Consider the following 12900-nt stretch of genomic DNA (forward strand, 5'->3'; position numbering starts at 1 on the left):
AGTCATTTCTGGATCAGTGTTTTCTGTTAGATATACAAACTATGCCATTTGTAACTTTGAAGATCTTTCACAAACAGATACTTTACACACTAAAGGAAACTGAAAGCATTAGAAGGCATTATATGTGTTACAATGGTGCACGTGCTGGACGGAACAAGACGAGACAAACAATCAACACTATTTTAATATACTCTTCAAATAGACAAGCAGGAACAATCAAGAACAGGCAGGAGAATCCACACACGTAACATCTAACATCAACGAAGACCGACAGTGTTCTGAACAGAAAGACAGACTTATAAAGGGTGACTGGATAATTAAGCACAGGTGACACGGGGATGAGGGCAAACGAGGGCACAACCAAATCAGACAGATAGAAATGGGAAAAACCAATGAATAAACAGACAGAACTGTGGCAATACGCCCCCCTCCGGAAAGGCGCGTCCTCGCGCCGTAGAAAAACAAAAACAGACAAGAGGGGCGGATAACCAGAAAAACAGAGTCAATGAGGGCGGGGGCTTTGGCGGAAGACGCAACCCCGGAAGGGGGACAAAAACAAGAGTCCATGTGACAAAAAAGACAGTCCAAGGGGGCGACGACGGTGGGAGGAGCCAGGGAGGAAACAGGAGGGACCTGAAGCAGGAGAACAGGACCCAGATCGCAGCCAGGATGACAGCCCACGGAGGAGCCGACGGAGGGAGGAGCCATGGTGGAGGGAGGACCGCCGACTCCAGGGGTCTGACCGACAAAGGCAGAGCAGCTGGCAGAGGAACCCGAGGCGGAGATGGAGAGCCGACGGACCAGGGCGACACCGCGGAACCGGAGGGCCAAGGTGGAACAGGAGGCTCTGGCGGCCGAGGCGGAGGCGGAGATCCGGAGGTCCGCGGCGGAGCCGGAGCGACAGAGGACGAAGGCGATGCTGACGGGAAGGAGGAGCCTGACAGAGCCGGAGGGACAGAGGGACGAGGCTAAGCCAGAGGAGTGGAGTCCCGAGGCGGTGGATGGTCGACGACTGACCAAGGCGGAGCCGGAGGGACGATGGAGCCCGGTGGAGCTGGTGGGCCGACGGGCGACGGTGGAGCTGAGGGCGTTGAGAGCCGTGGTGTAGCCGCAGGGTCGGAGGGCCGAGTTGTCTATCTCACCCCCAGCGGAGTTGCAGTGGGCAGGGCTCTCCATTTCCCTCATCTGCTCCACGTTGCAATCCACCGTCGCAGATGTAGAATCCGGCTCACGCACCTGATCAGCCGGAGAGTGCTCTGGCTCTGTCGCTCGCGGCTCTAGTCCCTCATCCGCGGTGCGCTCGGGTTCATGCTCTGCGTGTCGGGGTGATGGTAGGCTGCTCTCTGGGTCATGAGTGGGGCTGACGTCCTCCTCGACGAAACCGACAGTCCAGGAAGATCCACAGGACGCCAGCACCCACTCGATGTATCCGGCAAGGCTCTCTCGAGGACCCTCCCCGGACAGCTGCGTCTTGATGTTATTTAATCCATGGCGGAAGAAAGTGCATAAGCAGCTGTCCGGGTAGTGTGTTGATGGAGTGAGGAATACAAAGTCTCTTGTGTGGTCCTCGAGAGAGCGGTTCCCCTGCTTCAGGAGGATGATGAATACATTCGGGTCATCCATTACGGGGAAAAAAAATAAAAAATAAACACTGAGACCAAAACGGAAAAGAAACGCAGGGGAAAAACGCCGTGACTGTTTCGGTCGGTCTTTCTGTTACAATGGTGCACGTGCTGGACGGAACAAGACGAGATGAGATAAACAATCAACACTATTTTAATATACTCTTCAAAACTCTTCAAAGACAAGCAGGAACAATCAAGAACAGGCAGGAGAATCCACACACATAACATCTAACATCAACGAAGACCAACAGTGTTCTGAACAGAAAGATACGACTTATAAAGGGTGACTGGATAATTAAGCACAGGTGACACAGATGATCAATAATGACACACAGGTGACGGGGATGAGGGCAAACGAGGGCACAACCAAATCAGACAGATAGAAATGGGAAAAACCAATGAATAAACAGACAGAACTGTGACAATATGACCCTTTTTAATTAAGTCTGCAGTCATTTTTTTTTTTTTTTTAATATCTGAAAATGCATTTAGGCTATGACCTAAACACCAAAATTACTGATGTGAAATAATTTACTCAGGTATCTAAAAAGCGAATGTAAATTGGGTTAAGACTGTAAATTATGATTTTGATTTTCAGTTGTTAGATATTTATCATCCATTGGCTACTTTTTAAATAGTTTTATGGTATTTTTTGTATTAATAGGTTATTAAGCTCTGAAGTTCTGCAAAGCATTTTGTAAATATAAATTAGAGCTGTGCAATTAATTGGAATTCAGTTTTAATTTCGGCTTCAAACGATCGTGAAAGTACAGTAATGCAGATGAAACGATTATCGCGCAACCTTTCCAGTGGTGCGCTTTTGCTCCTCCATAAAAGCCTAATTTCACATGCAAATCAGCAAAATCATGTAACACGACTTTCATAAAAAAGGACGTGGTTGATTTTTTAATGTTTCTTAGGTTTTGTGTTTTTAAAAGTGATTAAGATAACTTGAGCTGATCTGTGCATGCACTCAGCGACGGAGCAGAACATGCACATGTAAAGTTAAAACAGCGAGCACCCTCTCATAATATTCCTTCTGCCGTCTCTGTGCTTAATAGTAATAAAACGTATTAATAAAACAAAATACAAAAAGAAAAATCACTCACTGCTATTTACTGAAGCACTTTTAATAACAAACAAAGCAGGTTTAATTCTTACAATAAAGACGCTATTTTATTTTAAATTCGAATAATTAATTAAAATTTCTGTAAGCTAGTATTGTTAGACTGCTTTAGACTTGCATATAAGTATTCAGAGTTATTTTATTTTTTTTTATTTTTTTTAACATTTTCTTTTCTTCTGTTGTATTGCCATCTTCAAATTAATCACTAATATTTGGACACAGCCATAATCGTGTTAAATAATCGTGATTACAATATTGACCAAAATAATCATGGTTATGATTTTTGCCAGAATGGAGCAGCCCTAATATAAATCAAAGTTTAAGTTTGTTTTTTTTTTTTTTGTTTTTTTTTTTTTGTTTTTTTTTTAGCAAACATCTGACACTCCAGCAGATTTTCTGAAAACAGACTCAGTCTTACCTCTGTTTCTGTGAGAGACTCATCTCAGACGGAGAGTCCTCTCCAGACCTGTAGATTGTGATAATTCTTATATCTCTCAGACGGATTGGATTAAATACACAAAAACAATTTTCGCTAGTATTAAAATTAGTAAAGTCTTATTTTAGTTTTCGTCTTCTTCGTGGTTTTACTGGAGGGTTTCGAACGAGCTGAACAGTTACTGCCACCTGCTGTACTAGAGCATGGATATTCTCCTTAATACATTTAAATGGGGTCCCATTAAGCTCTTTTACAAAGTCTTTATTTTGTTTTGGGGGTGTACTTGAACATGCTGTCATGCTTGGTGGTTCGAAAAAAAGCATAATTTTTCACGTAATTTACATTATTACAATAGCTTTCTGTCCAGGCTGGCACAAACGGCTAGATTAGTTCTGGGTTCATCCTCCCGAAAAACCAATTGTATTGTGATTGGTTAGCAGTCCCACTGCGTTGCGATTGGTGAACAGTTTAGACCGGTGTATAGTACTGTCATGCCCCTTCCCATAGCAGCAAACTAGATTAAAGTGATTCTTACGTTTTAAATATGGATTTTATTTTATTTTTTACAAAAACACATCGGATCACTAAAGAAGGCTTTTACTGACCACCCTGGAGCCATGTGAGGCACTTTTTTTGGTTTTGGATGGACTTGTTTTGGACTCATGGAGAGAAACACTTGTCTATGCGGTTCAGTTCTAAAGCTTGCGAGAGATTATTTTTAATGTAACTCCGATTGCATTCTTCTGAAAGAAGGAAATCATATAGACCTAGGAGATGCATGGAGTGTGAGTAAAATAAAACGCTACAGTATTGTTGGTCCTATTGGTCCTATTGTCAGCCTGTGAGATCGCAGATGCATAATATTTTAATTATTGTGCTAATGTATTTATTATTTACATGCCCAAACCGTAAGGCTAGTGAAGCTATCTATGATGAATAAATGTCTTACAATACACTGCACATCTACGGCGCAGCTCTAACGCGTGCACAGATGATCACTGGTCAGTGTTCGTGTTTTCATCAGCCGCGACTCTGCGTGTATTTGAACTCTCTATACCGCATGTCAATGGCGCGGCTCCAGCATGGATTCCGGAGCAGTTCACGGACTCTTTCGTTAAAGCTGAGACGACCTGCGGCTCGCTGAAGCATCCCAGAAGTGGCTGCCCATAATACATCGCTAAAGTTAGGCTAATCCCCAACCCGCTAACGAATTGAATTTCTGTAGTGTGTTGTGGCATCATTGCACGCGGAAAACAAACGCTGAAGTCCAAATGAGCCGTTCGTTGTAGTTCTTGAAAAGGGACTTTTTAAAAACTAAATATCTCCCTTTGGAGGGGACTTTATGATCTGTAACTTTGTAGATGTTTTTTATGCCCAAACATACACACCACACACTGGCTAAAGTTCAAAAAGTAAAAAAGCATAATAGGACCCCTTTAAACGCTGCATTATTATTGTCCCTGTTCTGAACTGTTATCTGTCTTATGTTTATTGCAAATGTCACACATGCTGAGATTTGTATTTCTTTCTTTCTTTCTATTCCTATTATTAATACTTGTTCTACAGTTTCTGCTTTGTTATGTACATAGGCTCCATGTCCAACTGTTTCTTTTGTTTCCATCATTACTTTGCCTGGCTGAGGGTGGCCAACCATTGTGTATAATAGAGAATCATCCAACATTAAAGACAATAAACGTAGTGTTCCGTATTAAAAAGAAAAACCTTTTGTAACCAGTTTTACTACAAATTAAAGTTACCATGGTTAGTGTTGCAAGACCACAGTTCATTCGTGGTTAATATGGTTTAACTATAGTGGCAATAATTTTTTTTTTTTTTTATATAGTAAAACCATGATTAATTTTGGTAAGGGTAGTGACATTAGTTTCTGTCTAACTGTTTTTGTCTATGATTTGAGAAATAGTCATATTAGATCAATATCATAGGCTTATCAGCAAGTATTGTGACTCAAACGATCTAGAATTAAGTGAGATGATCTGCTGTTGATCCTGAATGGCTTGTTTAATGGGTGTTTATAGTCTGAGGCTCATCAATATTATCAGCCTCTTTATTTCACAGCAATAGATCCTGTTTTCACCTCATTCATTATGCTGATGACTTCAGATCCGTTAATTGCCTCATTAAGCTCTTTTTTATTGCTGTCTACAAACTTATGCAAAGGCAACAATCAGTTATAGTGGCATTAGAAGATATAGGCAAGTTTAATAACAGCATATATTTCATTATCATGTGATAAACCATATTTCATATAAAACGAAAAACAAGTTGAGTTAACCCCTTAAGCTCTGCAGCTATTTGGGGGATTTCTGCCTGCATTTGGCCTACCTAAATTCAAATGGTTCCCCTATACACATACAATGGAGGAAATAAAAAAAAATGGTTTCATTGTATAGAAAACCATTTAAACTACATAATATCAGTGTAATTCTTTATAAATAACATTATATAGGTTTCAAATATTACAATAAAAACTAAAAAAAAAACATAGGCGCTTTTCGATTTTTTTTCAGAAGTTTTTTTTTTTTTTTTTTAAGTCTGTTATTCAGGTTTTGGGTGTCTCAGCTATTTGCAAATTGTTTTGTTTGATTCCACTAGGTCTCAGGATATACCAGAAATTTTTTTTTTCATATAACAGTTTCTAATTGGAAGTTATTGAATTATAACCGAAGGGAGTCGCATTGCCCCTTTTTCCCCCTAAAAGTGTCCTTCTGTTTCTTTGCAAAAACAGGTTTTATAAAGCACATTACCCCTTAGAATACTATTTTACTATGTACCATAGCACTTTTCATGATTATTTACTGAATTATGTTTCATTTTTATGTTTGCCTGTGTATGTACTGAAACACCTACTGTACTTTACTGTCAATATTCAATATACACTCAATACTTACCCTAGCAGATTGTTTTGGTGTCCTATACGTTTCAAACTTATTATAAGAATAAAACAAACCTGAATAGAAGTACTGTAATACTTATAGACGCGCTTATGAGCCGCGGATCCTCTGCTCTCCATGGAAACGGCCCGTTATTTATTCATTTAGCGTCTGTTTTGGCTAATGGCGACCGCTATATTCCTCTGAGACACATATCTACGGTCTGAGAGTCCAAAAACTACATATCCCAAAAGCCCCTGCACCGTCGAAGCATCTTTTGTGACCCGGAACCTCTCAAGGGCTGTATCCGAAATCGCCCCCTATACCCTCAAATAGGGCACTATTTGAGGGGACAGCCATTTTAAGTGGTGTTTGAAACCATAGTGGACGTTCCCGAGTGCACTCATTCAATCCCACAATGCACCGCAAAAACGAGTGTACAACCGATGTACGCTCAACAGCTAGAGATAACCCATAATGCACTGTGAGAGTCACGCGCCGACTGAATTCCCGCGTATCCCCAGACGATGGCGCCCGCAGCTGAATCATCCATCCGTTCATTTTTCAACGCAACTGGTCCACTGCGTAATACAGCGTACAACGCAGGTGCAAATTCATTATAAATTGATTATTAAATTGTTTAACCAGGGTTTATACATAAATTCCTTGACATAGCTCAAGATAAATCCTTTAATCTTACTCCTCGAACTGTCCGTTTTAAATGATTGTTAAACAGTAAGCAATACTATGCAAAAGCGGCAGTGCTTCCGGTGCACTTAGTGTCCGAATTCACACACTCGTTTTCATTCACTCCTTCAAGTGAACTGTAGGAGTGGACTAATGTAGGGAATAGTGAATAGGGTATAGGGGGCGATTTCGGACACAGCCCATGACTCTTCTTCTTCTTTGCGTCTGGAGAGGCAGAGCTGTCATCGTTCACACCTCTATTCAGCACAGCAGGCGGCCGGAGAGTGTAATCTGATCTACTGACACGCGCTCAGTCAGCCCTAGACACACACACACCTGTTTGAGCGGTTTTGAGCGATTCTGCATAGGCGCGCCATTGCTTGGAATAGCGCGTCTGGCAAAACAATGGATTTCTCAGCAATAAAAGCACGGAGAAACGTGAAAATGGTCTTGTTTGAAAGAAGAGATCCTAATCTAAAAGATAAAATGGAGTTTGTGGCTGTTTGCGGCTAACTGAAGCAGTAGTATGTGGAGGAAAGTAATAGAATATATCATTATACTCTTAAAGTATATTCTAACATCGCGATTCAATTGAAGATTATTTGATCTGTGTTTGTCACACAATAAAATGATTTACAAAGTTATGGTAATCCTAGTAAAGAGGAGACTCTAAGCTTTCAGAGAGTTTAAGAGGTTAATATGTATTATGAATGCCCTAAATAATGAAGTTTACCAAGATATGGGCAGATCCCTTTAGCACAGCTGAGGACACTTTTAAGTGATGCTTGAGTGGTCAAACATATTCTAATGTTCATCCTTTGATTTCTCCGTCCTCGCGTCTTTTCCTTGCATTCTTCCCTCGCATCCTAAAGGGGTGGAGCTAAGACGCAAGGAAAGGAAGCAAGAAAAGTAAACAAGGATACACAAAAAGGAATTTAGAAGCACCACTTGTCATTGGTTTAATTGTTGTCAAACATATCACAGATACTTACCCAGGCCCCAGCTTTAACATATTGGGTAATTGTTACTGGGGAAAGAAACTCATAAATATTAAATCATGACAAAGGCTTCAATTTTGAGTGAACGGGATACTTTATAAATTTCACAGTAAATAAAAAATAAAAATAAAATACAGAATTGTAGTTTATTCATGAAGCAGCCCATTGGTAGCCTTGTTTGTAAAAGTTTAATTGTGGGATTGTTGTGTGAGGAACACTTTTTAATAGTGAACAATATTTCTTTATAAACTATGAAAAATCTGTTTACGTTGTTAAATGGTTTGTAAACTGTTCAGAATTGCATTAATGAAGGACTAACAGCATCAGGAACTTTATTTTTTTGTGTGTGTTAGACGATATCTGGATATGTGAAAATACAGCCTAATTTTAGAATAATGTTCAGATTAGTGTTTATGTTATGAATAAATCAGTGAAAACAACATCCAAAGTTTTTTATTTTTTATTTTTAATTTTTTAAACTTCCTTTAAACCTTAGTTATGATTTTTAAGTATCATTGTGAGTAGTGTAAGATACAGTCTTGACATCAGAAGTATTCAGCTCATTAGCAGTAGAAAATGACTGTTTCAAATCATCATCCTATCAACATCGTCCACAGTTAAAAACCTTGACATGGAGACATTTCCTGATCTCTAACTTGTGAAGACAAATCACTTGAAACCACACAATCATAGGACTAAACAGCAGTAGTAAGGAAAATAATAAGTAATATAATGAATGATCACATAGTTCAAATGAATAGTAAATGATTCTGTGATTAAATGGAATAATTAAATAAAAATGATTTAATGATTTTAAATGAATAAAACATTTAAACAAAGTAAAACACTACACAAATGTCTCCTTGTTCTCTTAAAGCTACACACACAGGTTACTGTTATGAATCTTTTGAAAATGAAAGCTTTTAAGATGTTCTATAATTTGTGTTGTTTTGACAAGTTTTAAAACTATGTATGATTATTTTAGTTCAGGACTATTCAAATTTGCTCCTGTAAAGCTCCCACTGTAACCAAACACCTTCATCAAAATCTCCAATTAAAGCAACTGTGTAACTGTTGGGTGCTTTAAAAATCCATATAACTACATACAGTTTCTATTATAGAGTGCTGGAAGAGTAATTTACTGTGTGTTGCCTCCAGATTTTCCCATGGGGTTTTATAATCAATGTTGAAGCTGTTGTTTATATTAGAAAATGTATATAATTATTATGATACTGTAAATAAGAGTGTGCAGTTTACATCGTAGACCAATGCGTTCCAGTATATTTGTTTACCACAGACCTTATTTTACAAATTTTAATTAAGTAATTCCATTATAAAAGCCCATAGGGAAATCTGGAGGGAACCAGTGGCAAATTAATTTTCTGGATTTTGATGCCAAAAGTAATTATGTAAGTGACTATACTAGGGCTGTGCCAATAATCAGAAGCAATTATCATGCGCATCTTGTCAGTAATGCTGGTTCTATGATTAGCCGTAAATCTCATTCACCGGCTCATTCATGGAGCGGCATTTACTACACAGAGCCATAGTTCACTGACAAGCTACACAATATCGCATTCATGTAGATGTATCGCCTTCGATAATGAACACGATATTGCGTAGCTTGTCACTGACTATGGCTCCTTGTAGTAAATGCTGCTCCATGAATGAGCATGTGAATGAGATGTATGACTAGATGTGAATACAGATACAGTAACTCACACTAGAGAAAATGAGAAGTACAGAAAAACCCTTCACATTTATAAAAGACCAGTGCCCGTTATTTGGCTCATCAATAATGTGTAGAAATGTTTCACATGACATGGCATGACCATTTACCTTCTAGTTCCTTTTTTAATTTTTCCACTTCATCCTCTTTATCTTTTAGCTCCTTCTTTTTACCTTGTAGGTCCTTCTTTAAATCTTTGGCTTCATTCAGTTGTTTTTGAAACTCTTCAAGTCTCTCCTTGAACTCCTGAATGTGCTGCTCTTTTGTCTTTCTGAAATCTTTTAATTCCACTTCTTGTTTTCTGGCTTCATCTTCATGTTTCTTCTTCATCTCTTTTATTTCCTCTTCATGTTTCTGTTTCATTTCATCACACTCTTTTTCTTCTCTGTCTATTCTTTCTCTCTCCACTCTTTCTCTTCTCTCGATCTCCTCCTCTTGCTCTTGTTTCAGATCTTCCACCATATTCTCCCATCTCTTTCTCTTCTCCACTCGTTTCTTTTCATCGTCTCTTTTTCTTTTCCTCCACTCCTCTTTTCTCTCTTGCTCCAGCTGCTCATAACGACTCTCCATTTCATTTATCTCCTCTTTATATTTTTTCTTGTTTCTTTCGCTCTCTTTTTTCAGTTTCTCTCTCTCGTCCTCTGTCATCTGCTCTTCTTCATCTCTCTCTCTTTCAAATTTCACTCTTTTGTTTTCCAGTTCTTCTTGTTTTTCTTTCAGTTGTTTCTCATGTTTCACTTTCCTTTTTCTTTTCTCTTCCTCTTGTTCTCTCATCTGTCGTTTCTTCTCTTCCTCCCATTCTCTCTGCTGTCGTTTAATTTTCTCTTGAGTCTCTTTGTCATTTTCGGTCTCTTGCATTTTTATCTTCCATTCTTCTCTCTCTTTCTCTTCTTGTTTCTTCCTGATTTGTTCCTCTGAATCACTCTTTTTTATTTCCTTTTCCTGTTGCTTTCTTAACTCTGCCATGATGTGTTCATGATCATTTTTCATCTTTACTTGATCTTGTTTATATTCATTCTCTCGCTTTCTATCTTCTTCTACTCTGTCTTTTTGCTTTTTTTCATATTGTATTATCCGATTTTCAAACTCTCTCTTCATCTCCTCTATTCTTTGATCATATTCAGCTCTTTGCTGTTTCTCCTCTTCTAATCGTTTCTGATCTTCTGTCTCTCGTTTCTCCTGATCTGATTTTTCTTTCTCCTCAAAATGTCTCCTGAGTCTTTCCTCTTGTTCTCTGAACTTGTTCTTCACCATCTCTTTTTCCTCAACTGTCTTTTGTTCTTTCTTCTTCAGTATCTTTCTCATCTGCTCAATTTCCATGTCATATTTGGCTTGTAATACTTTAACTAGATCCTGATTTTGTGTTTCATTCTCTTTAATTATTTTCATTCTCTGTTCAATGGAGATCGCTGCCTCCTCAAACATCTCATTAGTGAAGTATCGGCCCTGATTCATCTCTTCTATCATATTTAACAGATGAGTAACTTGTGTCCCACCTTGTGTTTCTGTGTTGTTAAAAGCCAGGAATCTTTTCCCACAATCTCTGATCAGTTTCTCAAGGCCATCATTTTTATGTTTCTCTACATATTGTTCTATTGTTTGTCCTCTCAGTTCATCTCCTTTAGTGAAGAGAACAATGCAGAAATCGGCTGCTTTTGAGCCAAAGATCATCTTAATTATGTCTAAAATATCATTCTCCTCTTGGGTAATTTTTCCCACACTCAGTAAAATGATGAACGCATGTGGTCCAGGTGCTGACAGTGAAATACACTTCATTATTTCTTCCAGCACTTGTTCATTTGTCAGTGTCGGGTCAAAGAGTCCTGGAGTATCAATAACAGCTACTGATCGACTATTAACTTGACCAACTCCCTTCTGACAAACAGTGGTCACCAACTGTGAACTGGCTTCACTGTGAAACTCATTTTTTCTGAGGATAGTGTTTCCTGTGGCCGACTTTCCTCTTCCTGTCCTCCCAATCATCAACATTTTCAAACATCCTGAATCTGATGGTGAATCTTTATCATCTAAAGATGACAAATAATAGAGTTTACTGACAACAATTGATTTATTTTTACCCTGAGTATTAAATTCACACAAAAAAGTAAACTACACGTCTTAAGTGAACGTAAACAGTTTTGGAAAAATCTAATGTGTAACATATTAGATCTGTAATTTAGATCTTAATTTAATGCACCTGCAGCTATCTGTGTTGTAAATGAACTACCGAACTGATAGAAAGATAAAAAAAATAATAAAAAAAACATACTTGTGAAAGCGTAAACATTTTTAGGTTCCTGCAAGATTGTTATCACAAAATAAAGATGCATATTATCCCTTACTTATTATAATCTTAATTCATGTTTTAAAATGATTTTGAAAGTCTGAGAGAAATCAGTGTTGAGTGCTACTGTAAGGTCAACTCTGTCTGGTTAAAATGTTTTAAAATTATTAACAGTTTACAGAAAAGTAATCAAATGCAATACTTACATTACTTTTAAGTAACTGAAAGTTACACGACTTATTAAATTTTAAATAGAGTAACTTTTTAACATTTTAACTTTTTTACCATTTTCGAAGTAACCTTTTTACTTTTGGGGGCAGTCATGGCCTGATGGTAAGAGAGTGGGGCTTGTAAAGGTTGTTGGTTTGATTCCCACACCAGCAGGAATTGAAGGTGGGGATTGTGAATGAACAGTGGTCTTTCCACCTTCAATACCATGACTGAGGCACCAAACCCCAAATTGCTCCGTGGGCGCTGGAGCAATGGCTGCCCACTGCTCCAGTGTGTGTGTGTGTGTGTGTGTGTGTGTGTTAATTTACTTCTCACTGCTGTGTGTGCACTTGGATTCCAATTTCAAACATATTGTCACCATACTTGACAATATGTCACGACTTTCCCAACACAAAAAGACACTAATTGGACTTAATAATACTATAATACAAACATTCTTAGGTGCATTAATTTATGGCACATATTTTCATCATGCAGACACACAAAAAAATGGCATGTCCTTTAATACATAGGATTATTATACATACGATTTAATATAGCATTTTTATTTTATTTTTTTGCCATATCTATTTTTTGAGTCATTGCCTGAGCACAAACCCATTGAAAATGAAGCTGATTACTGTATTGAATGGAATAATGGCAGATGAAAAGGTAGTTGGAGATATATAGTAGTCATTTCAAGTGGATCAAAACTGTTCATCAAATGTGTCCTAATACCAAAACAGTACCCGTTCTTTTCTTAGGACAACTTTTAATTAACATTTTTGATCCACTTTAAATGTTGATTACTATATGCCATAACCACCTCCACAGCTGTTAAATTTACTTAGTCATCTTTATTTCCTACAAATGCACAAATGCAACATTTATTGTTTTTAAGGTTGGATTTAAAT

General features: G+C 38.2%; 3 protein-coding genes across 3 annotated transcripts in view; 1 reads left to right on the forward strand and 2 right to left on the reverse strand.

The window, feature by feature from the left end:
- LOC141337866 (uncharacterized) overlaps positions 1 to 12900 on the forward strand; it is a 287141-nt gene that overhangs the window by 184464 nt on the left and 89777 nt on the right. The gene's annotated exons all lie outside the window — the stretch shown is intronic.
- Positions 1 to 12900, reverse strand: part of LOC141338689 (uncharacterized) — a 227801-nt gene that overhangs the window by 147946 nt on the left and 66955 nt on the right.
- On the reverse strand, positions 8509 to 11510 carry LOC141338686 (uncharacterized). Its single transcript, XM_073844295.1, has one exon. It carries the CDS (start codon positions 11479 to 11481, stop codon positions 9577 to 9579), a length of 1905 nt encoding a protein of 634 aa, XP_073700396.1. The 5' UTR covers positions 11482 to 11510; the 3' UTR covers positions 8509 to 9576.

The sequence above is a fragment of the Garra rufa genome, chromosome 7 (genome assembly GCF_049309525.1).
Source record: "Garra rufa chromosome 7, GarRuf1.0, whole genome shotgun sequence".
In the NCBI taxonomy this organism is placed as follows: domain Eukaryota; kingdom Metazoa; phylum Chordata; class Actinopteri; order Cypriniformes; family Cyprinidae; genus Garra; species Garra rufa.

What these genes read in the sequence shown, in the direction of transcription:
- LOC141338686 (XM_073844295.1), bottom strand. Translation starts at nt 11,481, where the DNA reads ATGTTGATGATTGGGAGGACAGGAAGAGGAAAGTCGGCCACAGGAAAC.